The sequence below is a fragment of the Pantherophis guttatus genome, chromosome 3 (assembly GCF_059756535.1).
Source record: "Pantherophis guttatus breed Tessera chromosome 3, ASM5975653v1, whole genome shotgun sequence".
Taxonomy (NCBI): Eukaryota; Metazoa; Chordata; class Lepidosauria; order Squamata; family Colubridae; genus Pantherophis; species Pantherophis guttatus.
The window spans coordinates 73,978,881-73,994,481 of NC_142065.1; the positions used below are offsets into that span (position 1 = coordinate 73,978,881).

General features: G+C 44.2%; 1 protein-coding gene across 3 annotated transcripts in view; it reads left to right on the forward strand.

Annotated features, from left to right (window-relative positions):
• The first annotated feature begins 227 nt into the window (after positions 1 to 227).
• ST6GALNAC3 (ST6 N-acetylgalactosaminide alpha-2,6-sialyltransferase 3) overlaps positions 228 to 15,601 on the forward strand; it is a 366,227-nt gene continuing 350,853 nt past the window's right edge. For all 3 annotated transcript variants that reach the window (XM_087889834.1, XM_087889835.1, XM_034437020.3), the window contains exon 1: positions 228 to 4,182. Coding sequence is in view for 1 of the 3 variants with exons in the window: in XM_034437020.3 (XP_034292911.2) it covers positions 4,165 to 4,182 (18 nt within the window). In the remaining 2 variants the exon portion in view is untranslated. The remainder of the gene's footprint in view (positions 4,183 to 15,601) is intronic.

Genomic DNA, 15,601 nt, shown 5'->3' on the forward strand with positions numbered 1-15,601 from the left:
AGTTATTGCTGTGGGGAAAATAGGAAGTAGGAGTATTATGTACGTTCACCGCTTTGAGTTACTTATGAAGTAATAAAGACAGGATAAAATATCTAATAAATAAATAAACAGGCATGACTGCAATGATTTTCCAGGCTTTAAAGATATTTATCTTTTGGGGATTGTGATTTTTCATGTATTTTTCTGCTCAAAAAGATTTTTATTTATTTATTTTATTAATCAACAGGAGCAAAATGCAAATGACTAATTTCCATTCTTAAAATCTTCAAGCTGCCCATAAACTAGCATGACAAAAATCCAGTCATTCCCTTTCTCCCTGGTGTTGGCAGTATAAATTACAAGCTGTTTTGAGGAATCTTGCTTCTAAAGGCTTCTCTGTCCCACTTCCCCCCCCCCCACAAAAGGGAGGGGATCATCTAAATTTTGCTGGGAAATGATCACCTTTCCAATGATGTCACTTGCTGCCTTTAAGGCAATTGGAGACTAAATTGCAGCCTCCAGATCTGGAAAATTGCTCACCCTTCAGCTAGGATGACAAGTAACTGAATCCAGTGTGAGACTATGTTCCTAGTTTCAAGTGTTATCCGGTGGCGAAAGTGGTGGACTTTTCTAGAAATTTAAGCAGGAACAAATAATATCATTGGAAACGTTTTCTGCAAGAAGCGAGGACAGGCCTCTGTTCTGGATGGCTTGTTTTCAAAGTGAAATTAAATAAAATAATAGGAAAAATAAAATTAAAAGGCATGCCTTTTAATTGGCATTGGGACCTTAATATTGTCAGAAAATAGCTTTACCTGAAGCTATTAAAAAATTAAGCTGTTTTGAAATCTCTACTCTATGAATATGTCAAGATTTATATGCTATATGCTATTCTTACACTAATAGGTTGGGCCTGTAAAATAATTCCCTCCCTACTTGCTATGTAAATCCCCTCCCACATGGGATGGAAGGAGTTACAAAACCACAAATGCCATATGCCTTTCAGGATGTCTTCTTAATCATTTCCTGTGGTTTTCCCTCTCACCAATTAAATGGAGGACTTAGAATGGATCCCTCCCCGCCCCCTCCGTTTGTTTGTTGCAGTCAAAACAATAAAGTATATGTTGGCACCTGAAAAACAAACCCATCAATTATGGATGGAGTGAGCGGTCTGCAGGTTTCCAAATATATTTTATTTTTAAACTAAAACTTAAAGGTCCCTTTGCAGAAGAAAAGGCATGAGTGCCACAAGGAATTTAGATGGAGGGATTTTTCCATACAGGTAGTCCTCGATTTACAACCATTCATTTAGTGACTATTCAAAGTTAAAACAGCACTGAAAAAAAGTGAGTCATGACAGTTTTTCACACTTAGGACGGTTGCAGTGTGCCTGTGGTCACATGACCAAAATTCAGGCAACTGGCATGTATTTATGACCGTTGCAGGATCCCAGGGTCATGTGATCGTCTTTTGTGACCTTCTGACAAGCAAAGTCAATGGGGAAGCTAGATTAACCGAGTTATTAATTTAACAATTGCAAGAAAGTTGCAAAATGGGCAAAATTCACTTAGCAACTGTCTTGCTTAGCAGCAGAAATTTTGGGCTCAATCATGGTCATAAATCAAGGACTAGCTGTACTTTCACATAACCTGGGGACAGTCAAACCCTGAAAAATATTTTGTTCTTTTATGGCCCATGATGTTTCGTCTCAACTCATCTTATTGCATTGCATCCTCTTCACTTGAAAGAGACAGGATTAAATTGTCCTTAATTATATTAGCATTAAAGGAATGTTTTCCCTCTTATTCTGATAGCTATGTTGGACACTGCCTAGACCAACTTTCTGTGGTTATGTGGCTATGTGGAATTTAATCTAGTGGTTAAGGCACAAGACTCAGAAACCAGGAGACTGCGAGTTCTAGTTCTGCCATCTGGGTGATTTTGTGTCAGTCACTCTCTCTCAGCCCAACTGACCCAATGGGGCTGCTGTTGTGGGAATAATAAAAGGAGGAAGGACTTTTTACTATAGTTAAGCTAATCACTGCAGTTATTTAGTAAATCATACAGTCAATAAACAAATCTGGCTTTCCCCATTGACTTTACTTGTCAGAAGCCGGCCTGGAAAGTTACATATGGTAATCACATGACCCTGGGACAGTGCAACTGTCATAGGTATATACCAGTTACCAAATACCTGAATTTTGATCATGTAACCAAGGGGAACATTGCAATGGTTGTAAGTGTGACAAACAATCACAAATCAGTTTTTTTCAATGCCGCTGTATCTTCAAACAGTCTGTAGAAAGAAAAATCCAGTCCAGTTCCAAGCTGGGAGGAAAAAAACCCCAATGGAGCTTGGCTACAAGGTGTTTATTTTGGTTTCCAGAAACTTCAGTGACACCCCAGTTTCTGGGGTGGCTGACAAAATGGCTGAGTGAATGGATGGATCTTTATAGAGTTTTGGGGTTTTGTGTTTGAGATGCTCCAGGGAGTTGTGCAATGTAGTGAGCCTTGTGTCTTTTGCTCTTCTAATGGTGATGGGTAAATCCTATTATGTCCTAAAGCAGGGGTCACCAATCTTTCGGACATCAAGGAACACTAAATTCATAATTTTAAATCCTGCAGACCACTAATATGAATTTTAAAAAAAGAAATAGTATTTAGTGCAATATAAAAAATGCAAATAACTTTTCTGCAGACCACCAAATTTTTTCGCGGACTACCAGTGGTCCATTGACCACCAGTTGGTGACCGCTATCCTAAAGGTCACATGTCCTGTCCTTAGAATTTGGGTGGGAGGATGTAGATTTTAATCCCATCAATTCCAACCTTCTGTGAGGGTTTTGTTTATGAATAGATTGATCCAGTCTAGTCCTGAACAGATACAAAATCTCCATTCCAAAAGACCAGCCTCTTCTGCTTGAGGCTGTTTTTCTATGCAGGAAGACCAGGGCTGCTTTCTGCCTTTTCAGAACATGTTTCTCCATTTCTCCTTTGGGGAAATATAATATTCTGCCTCTTTTTTTAATACTGAGAATAAAGAATATTTTAATCCGGGGAGGGGGCGGGGGCTTCCTACAAGTCACTAAAGGAATGGTTGTAAGTCTAGGACTACCTGTATTGGAGAAGACTAGTAAACCTGCATCCAAAGGGAGCTGAACACACCCTATTGCCAAAAAGCTCCAAAATCCTGACTAACATGTTAAGACCCACTTGGTCTGTCTCTAATGGCCAGGTAAAAGTAATATCAGGCAACATAGGAGGAAAAAATGCTGCAGGGACATCACTTTTGTGTGTGTGTGTGTGTGTGTGTTTGTTTGTTCGTTTAGATGCAAGAAGGGAAGGGTCTCAAAGAGAGCAACAAGTAGACCAAGCCACAGTGCGATCCTGTGGATTATGTGCAACGTGGGTCGCTCTTTTCACCTCCAAATTTCAGACAAAAAGAGAGAGAGAGGGAGGGAGAGAGAGAGAGAGAGAGAGAAAGCTGTTCTCCAGGCTTCGAGCCTAGAGCGGGGCATCGGGGATCTTTCTGTCCGGTTATTAATGTTGGGCAGGGGAAGGGCTTGGAAGAATTTCTCCTATCAACTTTAATCCGGCCTTTCTGCGCCGGAGATTCCCGATCAGATTTCTTTTTAAGAATTGGAAGGGTAGGGAAAAAGTAACGCCAAGTTTCTCTCGCCTCTCACCCCACCCACCCCGAGAGTCTTTTCCAAACCGCGGCGCATCTTCGGGCATAAAAGTTTTCTTTCGCATACCGGAGCAGGAGGAGGAGGAGGAGGAGAAGAAGAAGAAGCATCCGATCGCTTCCTTCTTAAAAAGAAAACGAGAAGAAAAAGAAGAAGAAATAAGCCGGGGGTGGGTGGGGCGGTGGAAAGAGCCCAGATCAATCACGTGAACGAAGGGGTGGGGGTGGTACGGAGCTGGCTCCCAGCCAGTGGCAGAAGCTTGATGGGGAGGAACAAACGGAGCACGGAAAAAAAAAAAAGAAAGAAAAAAAGCCAACATGACTAACGGATCGCGGAAGGGTGCGAGTCCTTATGTGCTGGGATCTCCCGGAATGTAAGCGGAGGCAGCAGCAGCAGCCCCGGCGGCTCTTTCAGCCTCCGAGAGTTGGATCTCCTTACTCCCAAAGCAGATCTCTGCTGCTTTGGGGGGGGAAAGGGAAGGGTTAAGGAAGGATAGAACATGGCCTGCATTTTGAAGGTAAATCTCTATCTGTTGCTTGGATTGTTCCAAAAAGAAAGGAGAAAATGATGATGATAATAATAATAATAACGCAAAGCTTCTCCGAGCCATGGTGACCGCCCACCCCTCTATCAACCCCTACCCCGGCTGCATTTGAATCGGAAAATATCTTGCATTTTTTTTTTTTTTCTGGGTGCCTCTTCTCCCCGACCAAGCAATCCCCCGCTGGAAAATGCCGAGAGGTTCTCAGCCGCGCCGCCGATCCCTCTTCTCCTTTCCCGCTGCTCTTCTTCTCTTCCTTGTCGCCGTCGCTACTGCCATCTCTCCAGCTCTAGCGGGGATGGGGAAAGAAAGAAGGGGGAGAAAAAAAAGAAAAGAAAAGAAAAGCAGCACGGAATGCGGCAGGAGGAGGCAAGGGACGGGGAGGGAAAAAACCCGTTGGCCGATTCCTTCCAGGCATAACCTTACCCCGGCCGGGCAGCCTTGAGGATCCGCGGCGGCGGGTGGGGGTGAGTGAGGGGAAGAGGATTCCGTCCTTTCTCCTCCTTTTTGGGAAGCTCTGGCGCGAATCTCGCGCTGTTTTCAGATGTACAAGTTGCTCCAGAAGCGCGCACACAACGCACATTTGTCTACCACCCCCCCCCTCGGTTCCTCCTCTCCCGATTTCAGCAGAAACCAAAATGTGTCCCTCACTCGTCCTCCGCAACCTCTGGTTTTGCTTCTGTCCTTCTCCCTTCCAGAAGGAGAGAAACGAACCATAACCAAAATCTTTCCCGCTTCCCTATCATCATCCCTTTGTTTCCGCCGCCTCTTGCTTTTGGACTCTTTTTATATATATATTTATAAATGTAAATAAAATATTATATATATATATATATATATATATATATATATATATATATATATATATATATATATATATATATATATATATATTACACATACACACACACACACACACACACACACACACACACACACACGTGCTCACAATGTATATTTAGGTCAGCAATAGGTTGGCACCCCAAAAGGAGTTCAATGGGGTAGAAGGAAACCGAGAAACAAGAGGAAGGGGCAAACCAAAGGGAAACATTTAATTTTAAAAAAGAAAAGAAAAGAAATAATAGAAATAAAATCAGCATTAGAAGTGCTCTATCTCTCCTTACAGATCTCATGTTAAAAAGTATCCCAGTTAGGGTTAAAAGGATTTGAGTCCTGTACTTTGGGGCCTTTTCTTTCCTGCCTTTGCGTTACTCCCAATAGTTTTCGCCCAGCACGCTGAGCTGAGCTGGACCTAACAAAAGCAGATTTCTTGATCAGGCTTTAGAATTTCCTACACAAAGCTTTGGATTCCGTTCAGGAGAATTGTTGGTTGAAATAAATATAGGTTGGAGTTCAAAAGGTTTTTCTTCCAGATATGGATATATTTTAATACTAGGAAAGTTTTGTTGGCCACTAGATTCATATGATGAATGCAGTGTCTTATTTTCACAGGCCATCAGGGAGTTCCTAGAGGCCCACTTTATTGCAGTCCTGCTTAGCAAATGCAAGCTAATCTGCAACAAAACATTATCTGGTGTTTTTAGTGACCCCAATTCTATTTTTGGTTCCCTGTGTTTGCAAGTTACTTTGGTGGATTGTGAGAGGTTGTATTAGAATCCATTTTCTTATAGATTTTGGAGGGGTTACATTTTGGGATTCTCTTTTACCCTTCTTTTGGTGGGTGGTGACAAATTGGCTGTATTGTTTGGGATGCAGAGTTGTCCCATTGCAAAACACTGCTCTGTTTATGGATACACACCACTTGACTACAAGCTCTGGGTTGCAAAAACTGTAAGACCAGTGGATGGAAGCAAAGAGTTGAGAATTTTCTGTACAGTATTACTTTGCAGCCCTCTAGTAGGCTTCCTGATTTTGACAGCCCTAGTTTAGCTGGAGTTTCTCAGCTCAGTTAAATTTAGTGATTAAACTTGGATTTTCCACCTTTAGACATAACCTCTTCATTGAGGTAGCATCAATAATATACTTCAACAGCTTAGAATCCACTGTTTGGGATTAACCAGAAGATTTCTCTCTGCATTGAGTCTACTTGGGCAAGACACCATTGCAACAAATACTTGGCAAACTGTATTTCTAAGACTCTTTATTTTAGGAGGGGCATCCAAGGTTCACAAAAATGTCCCCACCCAAGTAGTTCAGCATTTGAAATGATCAGATAAATCAGTACATTTCATTCAAGGCAATAAAATTAATCATACTAATAATATCTACATAATAATCTACATAATCTCAAATGTAGCAGCCTTAATCTAAATTCAGGCTATCTTTCAGCATCCCCAGACACTTCTGTTTATTAAGCCATTGATTTCAGTGGACTCCCTCCCCCATAAGAAAACCATATACTACAATAAGAAGAAAATTTTGTTTAGTTCTTTTAACCTCTGCCTCTCTATAGGGTAGAGTTCAGGTTCCATACTTAAACCATTTATGTTTCGATGTGTTTAATATTGCCTAGATGAATGGTATGATGACTATTTCCAGAGTCAATACTTTGAGAACTTTTAAATGTAGTAAAAACTAGACACAAGTATTTTTAAAAGATAAACAGCATTTCCCTAATTACATCTCTTTCCTAATTCTTATATATTACATTTGGATTTTAAAATATGAAGCCTGTTCACAGATTTAATTAATTATAAATTAGCCTACCTCCTTCCATTGAGATTTGGCCTCTCCCAAATGTTGTGTCCATTTGTTTTCTATATTATAAAAGAAGAGGAAAACAACAAGTTGGACTTGTTAACCAAAGATATTAGTTAGCTAATCTTGTTAATGCAGAAAGATATATCATTTTTAAAAAGAAGAGATATTGGGAGATCAGTTTTATCAGAAAGCAAGTTGTACAAGTCCAGCAAAGTTTGTTCCACAGCAATCAAATTTTGTAACTAGAGGAGTCTCATTTGTGTCACGATCTTCTGATAAGCTAACCTTTAAGTTTTCATAAATGGATGTTTTTGCAACAGAACCCTTGTTATTTCTCTCAGCTGAGGAAGAAGGCAATGGCAAATCATTTCCTAAATCTTCCCATGAAAACTGCAGGGATTAGTGTAGGCAATGACCAGGAGTCAACATTGACTCAAAGGCACCCAATAAATGTATTACGTACTGTATTTATGTCAGTTTTAACCTAACTGAAATTTTGATCTCCAATTTGGGTTCACTGGTGAATGTTGAGCGTGAATGGAACTAAGCTACGCTTGGTTACTCTTAAGTTTCTTTAAAACTTTCCAATTAGAGAAGCCAGTTGAATGAATTAACATTATTAATAAGCAATGATGAAAGGAAAGGAAATGTTTAGCTATAAATATTAAAGGTTCTGAAGAGGATCAAAGGAGCGGCTGACGGATGATTCTTTGAGTGAGGTCCTCTTAAGGATCAGAGCAAATCTGCCTTAACTTTTCATGCCACTCCAGTTGCCTTCTCCACCAGTAAGCTACTGGACATGCTGGTGTAGGCTGCAAATATAGCATAAAACATCTTTTCCAATCAAATTGTGTAATTTCTTTACTTTGGTGAGACAAATAATGCTGCCTTTCGGACAGGAAAATCTAGTCAGGCCCACCTCTTACAGGCTAATGATTGTAATTCCCATGAGACATTGTTATTGGAAGGGGAGGAGGAGAGTCCAGATGATCTATCTAAAATCCTTCTAAGAAGCCCCTCTTATTTTGAGCTTGACTCCTCATGATCCCTGTGAAATTTTCTTGGTAACAATTATATCGGACTTATGTTTCTACTCCTGCATGACAAATCTGAGAAATAACCAGCTGTAGGAAGTCCTTGATTTACAACCATTGAGAGAAGCCAGATTCGTTTAACGATCCTGTGATTTTATTAACAAAAGTCATAAAAAGCAAAAGCAAAAAAGTCATAAAATTGGGCGCAATCTTCTGATGACTCAGTTAATGCTTAGCAATGAACATTCAGATCCCAACTGTAGTTATAAGTTGAGGCTTACCTATACTTTGCAGACACTATATTCAATCTCTGTAAATTGGGTCAATGATTGGCTTATTTTTAATTTCTGTCCCACTTTTCTATTCAATTTAAGTATTCAAGGTAACTAAAAAATAACACAGAAGACAACAGTTTCAGAACATAAAACAAGACAAACATCAATGACAATTTTCTGCAAAATAAATTAAACACCAACTGCCATTTAATTAAACAGTACTGAAACATGCTATTGTGTTTTTTTCCTGATTTTTTTAAATGTCTGCCTCTGGATCTCTGAATTGTGTCCAGTGAGTTGACAAGTGTGAAGGGAGTAATTTTCAGCAAATTCTCCTTTAAACTATGATCACAATAAAATATTTGGCACAATCCTTGAATTTGTCAGCCAATCAAAACTGCACCACAACTTTATAATTTCATGTGAATGCTGTTTCTTAATATTTATATAATTCAGGATGATGATAGCACATCTAATGTTTACAGGACTTCATTCCTGTAAATTCAGAAGCTAAACCCCTCTAATGGCCCATTCCAGTATTATATTTCTTAACTTGCATTTTATAAATATTTATCGAGAAATGTTTGCAAAGGTCACTGCATAACAGCATTTGCTTGTACACTGTGATGGAGATGCTTGCAACAAAGCCTTGCCAAATCAGTTTACACTCCTTTAATTGAAGGACACACTACAAATATTGGTGCTGATTTGAATTATTTTTCAGACAATAGTTACATGCCTTCCTCTCATTATAAATGTATACATACTGTATATATCACCAGTATGTTAAATTCATTGTTTTAAATGCAAGAAAAGAATGTAATGGCAACATTGACTCTTTGCATGGTGACAGACTGCATAAGGTACAAAGAGGTTAGACAAAATCTTGAGTCTCCCTTTTGTACTGTATTATTTTCCCCCATGGCTAATGTGAAGATGGTATAAATAAAAGAACCATATCATTTTCCTACACGCTGTTCGGACACTCCTCAGAATGGGATACGATCACTCCTATTTGCACAGCTGAGTGTCAATCAAATCCCTCTGGAGCTGCATCCACCTCACTTCCTGCTTCCTCCTCAGACTTTTTCACTCAGCCATTGCAATAGCATCGAGTGTCTGTTCTCTTGATTACATTTCGTTTTTAATTTAGTTTTACTTTACTGAATTGGCTAAATATTATTTATTTACTGTTTAAAGGTGCTGCGCTTCGTTTGCCTTCGCTTGGAGAGGTTTTAAGCGCGTAGCGGCGGTTCGGGGCTCCGGCCGCCGCTTGCGGCTTGGCTTGGCTGGCGCTTTAATTTTAACTATTTTTCCCGCCATTTGCCGCCATTGCCGCCATTTTGCTGCCAGTCACTTTGCGAGGCTCCGGTTTGCCTTAGTGGCCATTGATCGATCGGCTTGAGTCCCTGCCGGCTGGCATACTCATCAGCTGTCTTGAAAATTGTGACTGCTCCCTTTGCTGCAGCTTCAGTCCGGCCGCAGGCGCTTTGTTTCGCCTGGCTTAGGACTTTGGAAATTCGCCTCGCGGGCCGCCATTTTGGGCCCTGATCATCGGCACCGCTTTTGGATCTCCGAGGCCATAGCGACCTGGGCTTTGGTTTCCAGGGTCGCTAGATTGCTGGCAGGTGGGGACGCTGTCCTGCTCGTACCTGCAATTCACAACGGCCTGCAGAGGGGTACCTGAAAGTTCCAGGGAAGTACATATTGCTTGAATTAATTTACATTCTTAATAAAAAAAAAAAAAAAAAAAAGGAAAAAGGGCCGTTGCCTTGTTATATTGTTACACTGATTTTGGTTGTAGATATTTAGGGTATTTATTATAAATAAAAAATAAAATTAAATTAAATAATAATAATAACAGAGCATATATATATATATATATTACAGTTATATTGCTAATATTCAATCATATATATAGAATTGATAAGTTTCTATTTACAATTAATTAATAATTTATTGGGGTGATTGATCATGGATGACAGGGAGGAAGGTGCCCTTTCTTCTGATATGGACAGGAGTCCCTCTCCCTCCCCAGTACCTTCCCCTAGACAGCTCAGGGGGAAGAAATCTAAGGCTTCCAGGCAGACAAAGTCCTCCAAATCTGCCACAGCAGATAAAGATGCCCAAAGGAGGCATAAAGCATTAGAAAAGCAGTTTGCTAAGGCTAGGCAACGGGCCCAGGACCCTGGTCAAGGACCAATTCCTGAAGGCTTGAGCCATGAGGTGACCTGTGAGCCCTCGGCCTCTCATAATGTAGAATTGTTGGTCAGTGGTCTGAGGGAGGATGGCCCATCAACCTCTCAGGAGGCTCCAATGTCTGCGACTAATCAGTCAAGGGCCAGTGTTAGGTCCCGCTCCTCTAGTTTTGCAAGCCATTTTTCTCAAGTTTCTAGGCCAGGCCCTGAAGCTACCTTTACACCCACTGCAGCCGGCCTCCGCCCTGAAGCGGGCCCAGGGTTCCCTCAGCCTGTGGATTTTCAGTCCTTTTTTTCTCAGGCCATGTCCCATATGTATCAAATGGGGTTGTAACAAGCCACTGGTGCCTTCCCGGCTCCTACGTGCCCTACTACTTCTGCCTTTTCCATGCATCCCCCTGGTGCACAACATCAACAGCAATCTGTTGCCTGTAGCCTTGTGCCTGAATCAGCCCGGGAGGACGATTTCCTAGATGACTTTGAGATGTCAGAGGATGAAGAAGAGATTCAGGACAAGCCGGCCTTTCCGGGTCTATTTAAGCCTTCTCTGTTTCGCTCTCTCCTACGCAAGGCAAAAGCTGCCACTAATATGGATTCCACGCCTCTTCAGGCTTCCGCTTCTTCTACTCCATCTGGTCCCAGTAGTAACTTGTTCAATTTACCTCAACCTGATGAGGATTTTGTTCCCTGCCCGGATCTTTTCTCCCAGGTTGTTCAAAAGCCTTGGGACCGCCCCGCCTCGTCGTCAGGTCCGAACTCATTTGATCGAAAGCTCTATGCTTCGGCTCCTGCGCTGGATGCCCTTTTGCAGTTGCCTACAATTGATGATCCGGTGGCGAGTCTCACATCGTCTTCCATCCTGGTAGGTGAGGCGGGGGATGGCCTCAAGTTTGAGGACAAACGGGCCGAAATGGGTTTTCGCAAAACACACCAAGCGGCGGCTTGGGCCATTCGTGCTGCAACCTCTTCAGCATTTTTTAATCGGGCGTCGCTGGTGTGGTTACGTCAATTGAAGGACAGACTTCCCCCGGAGGATGCACGATTACAGCAGGACCTGGCCAAACTGGTTGCAGCTGCTGAATATTCAGCCGACGCGTCCTTGGACGCAGCCAAATTCGCTTCCCGGGCCTTAGCTTCGACAGTGTCTTCAAGACGTCTCTTGTGGCTCCGTAACTGGAGAGCTGATGCCAAGTCCAAGTGGCGCTTGACTGCGGCCCCTTACAAAGGCCCTGCCTTATTTGGCTCATCCCTGGACTCTGTGTTGGTCGAGAATAGGGATAAGAAGAAGGTGTTACCCACGTCTTTCCGACGCCAGGAGAGGCGCTATGTACCTTATAATCGACTGCCCTTTTGACAAGAGCAAGGCGCCGGGGGCGCCTCTTACTACAGATCTTCGCAGTCTCAGTTCCAGTCAACTTCGGACAGGGCGCCCTTTTGTGACCGCGGTCGCCGACAATCCAACTTCAGGCGACCTTTCAGACAGTCGGCGGGCCGTTTTTCCAGGCGCGGTAAGTGACTCACCGCCTCCGGTCCCAATCGGGGGCAGACTCCAGGCATTCTCTCACCTGTGGCCAACTACCACCTCGGATGCCTGGATTGTCCAAACTGTCACCGAAGGGTTACGTTTGGAATTCACCACCATGCCACAGGACTTTTACTTTCAATGCCCTTGGCCACTTCAGCCGGAGAAGCGATCTCTGCTGTTCCTCGAAATTCACCATCTGTTGCAAATCCAGGCCATAGAACAGGTTCCATCAGGTCAACTCAAAACCGGCTTTTATTCAACACTATTCCTGGTACCGAAATCCTCGGGCGATTGGAGAGGCATTTTGAACCTTCGACGTCTCAATCAACACATCTTGTACCGTCGGTTCAAAATGCATTCCCTCAAGTCTCTGCTGGGCTGCATTCGTCGGGGAGATCTGATGCAATCTGTAGATCTAAAGGAAGCGTACTTGCATGTCCCCATTCATCAGTCGCACAGGAAGTTCCTCCGGTTTGCGTTTGGAGACCACCACTTTCAATATCGGGCTATGCCATTCGGCCTTTCGTCCGCCCCGAGGACGTTTACAAAGTTGCTAGCAGCAGTAGCGGCGTCGCTCAGAGAGGTTCCGGTTCGTCTGGCATGTTACCTCGACGACATTTTGATCCTGTCGTCTTCTCCCGAACAGGCGACCCAGGACCGGGAGCTAGTACTTCAGTCCCTTCAAGACCACGGGTTCACTTTGAATCTTGCCAAAAGCCATCTTGTTCCCACATCGAGTATCCTTCATCTCGGAGCAACAATAGATTCGACGCTGTGTGTGGTCTCCCTATCTCCCGACAGACAAGCCAGCATTCGGGAACTGACATCTCAAGTCTTACTACACCGGACTGTGACCTTACTGTCTCTCTCCCAGCTTCTGGGAAAGTTGATATCTTGCATAGACATTGTTCCGTGGGCGCGTTTCCATCTTCGTCGCCTCCAATGGTTCCTGCTCCCTTACCAGAGACAAGGTCGAGCGGAGTCTCTTCTCAAGGTGAAGGTTCCAGCTCACGTTCGCCTTTCCTTGAGGTGGTGGCTGTCTCCGGCCCTCAACAAGGGTTCCCCCTTTCTGGAACCAGCTCGGATGGTGTTGACCACGGACGCAAGTCTGCGAGGCTGGGGGGCTCACCTCGACCGTCAGCTAGCCCAAGGTGCCTGGTCGTTGGCGGAAAAGCTGCACAATATAAATTGGCTAGAGCTCAGAGCGGTCCGACTCGCCCTGATACACTTCAAACGCCTTGTCTATCGTCAGGACCTTCTGATTCTAACGGACAATGTGGCCACCAAGGCCCATATCAACAAACAAGGGGGGACCCGCTCCTGGACACTAATGCAGGAGGCGGAGCGTCTTCTGTCATGGGCGGAGCTCCACCTCTCGTCGATAAAAGCCGAACACATCTCGGGGACTCTCAATCGAGAGGCAGATTGGCTCAGCAGAGACCAAATAGATCACGCCGAGTGGAAGTTGGACCCCGGCTTGTTCCAGGACCTGTCCAGGAGGTTCGGCCGTCCCCTAGTGGACCTCTTTGCGACGGCTCAGAACACCCAATTGCCGAGATTCTTCTCCCGCTATCCATGTCCAGCAGCGGAGGGGCTGGATGCTCTTCGGAGTCAGTGGCCCCGGGGCCTTCTTTATGCCTTCCCTCCCCTTCCTGTCATCTCCAAGGTCGTGCGGAAGGTCATTCACGAACGGGCGAACCTTCTACTGGTAGCACCGTATTGGCCCCGTCGAGAGTGGTTCGCCGACCTCAAGAACTTGTCGGTCAAGCCACCGTGGAGGATTCCACCCGACAAAATAGTACTAACTCAAGGAGCCATCCGTCATCCGGAACCAGAATGGCTTCGATTAGCCGTGTGGCATTTGAGCGCATAAAGCTCATCAAGGACAATCTGTCTGACGACGTTATCTCCATTATTCAGGCAGCTCGAAGACCATCAACTATTCGTATTTATAACGCCTCATGGACTGCCTTCACGAGATGGTGCGGGGATCATCACGTAGATCCCACAACGGCTTCTGTTCCGGACATTCTGTGTTTTCTGCATGCGGGATTCTCCAAGGGCTTGGCTCCCGCGACTCTACGCCGACAGGTGGCGGCTCTGGCGACTGTCCTGTCAGGAGACTCTCATGTTCCTTTGTCTCAGGACCCTAGGATCCGTTCCTTCCTCCAAGGGGTCTCAAACTTGCGGCCTCCGCCGATTCACCGCTACTCCACTTGGGACCTTTCCTTGGTGTTGCAGGCCCTGACGGGTCCTCCGTTCGAACCCATCGCTTCGTCCAGTCTACGCTACTTGTCCTTAAAGATGGCCTTTTTGTTGGCAATAACTTCAGCGCGCAGAGTATCCGAAATTGCTGCCTTGTCCATGAGGAGTGATCTCTGCATCTTCTATCCTGACCGGGTTGTCCTACGACTCGACCCGGCCTTTGTTCCTAAAGTGAATACTCGCTTTCATCGAGCCCAAGAACTCGTCTTGCCTAACTTTTGCCCGAACCCGCGTCATCCTGCTGAAAAGCGGTGGCATACTTTGGATGTGCGATGGGCATTGAGAAGATATCTTAAAAGGACTGCCCCTTTTCGAAAGACTGAGGCTCTGTTGGTGTCCTTCCTTCCCTCTTCCCTGGGCCAGAAGGTTTCTTCAGCTACAGTAGGCAGGTGGCTCAAAGCCTGTATATCCAAGGCATATGGCTTAAGAGAGGCCCCTGTCCCGGGTGGTATACTGCCCCATTCTACTCGTAGCGCCGCAACCTCTGCGGCTTGGGCTACCCAGCCTTCGGTAGATGATATTTGCCGGGCGGCCACGTGGTCTTCCCTTTCATCCTTTGTAAGTCACTATAGGCTGGATAAGTTTGCTTCTGCAGATGCTGCCTTTGGCAGAAGGGTATTACAGGCTGTAATTTCTCCCCAAGTCCAGTCTACGGCTTAAGTCCCCCCCTTCTTCTCTAACTTGGGTATGTCCCATTCTGAGGAGTGTCCGAACAGCGTGTAGGAAAATGGTCGTTGCTTACCTGAACGACCCTTTTGTACACGCTGAGAGGACACTCCGTCCCTCCCTTTTTCTTGGCCGTGCCTGGCTTTGGTGGAGGTCTGCTTTTTCTCCCTCTGTAGCTGTCTGCTTCCTGTGGGTCTTCCTTATGGAGTTTCTCGCGGTCGATCCTGCTGCTATTGAACCAAGTTGTCTTCGTGAAAAGTCTGAGGAGGAAGCAGGAAGTGAGGTGGATGCAGCTCCAGAGGGATTTGATTGACACTCAGCTGTGCAAATAGGAGTGATCGTATCCCATTCTGAGGAGTGTCCTCTCAGCGTGTACAAAAGGGTCGTTCAGGTAAGCAACGACCATTCTCTAGATCAGGGGTCACCAACCTTTCGGACCTCATGGACCACTAAGTTCATAATTTTAAATTCCGCAGATCACTAATATGATTTTTTTAAAAAAAGATAAATAGTATTTAGTGCAATATAAAAAATGCAAATAATTTTTCTGTGGACCACCAAAATTTTCTTGCAGACCAACCACTGCTCTAGATCTTCTTGTATGAATACTTATCTGTAACTATTGTTTGATTATTTAGGGAAGTGAAAAGATAGTAATGATTCAGACAATGATCTTTCTCATTATTAATCAAAACACCATTGGGAAATAGATACTCCTTCATTCTGACATGGACTCATCACCCCTTGGCATAAACAAATACTTCTTAACCA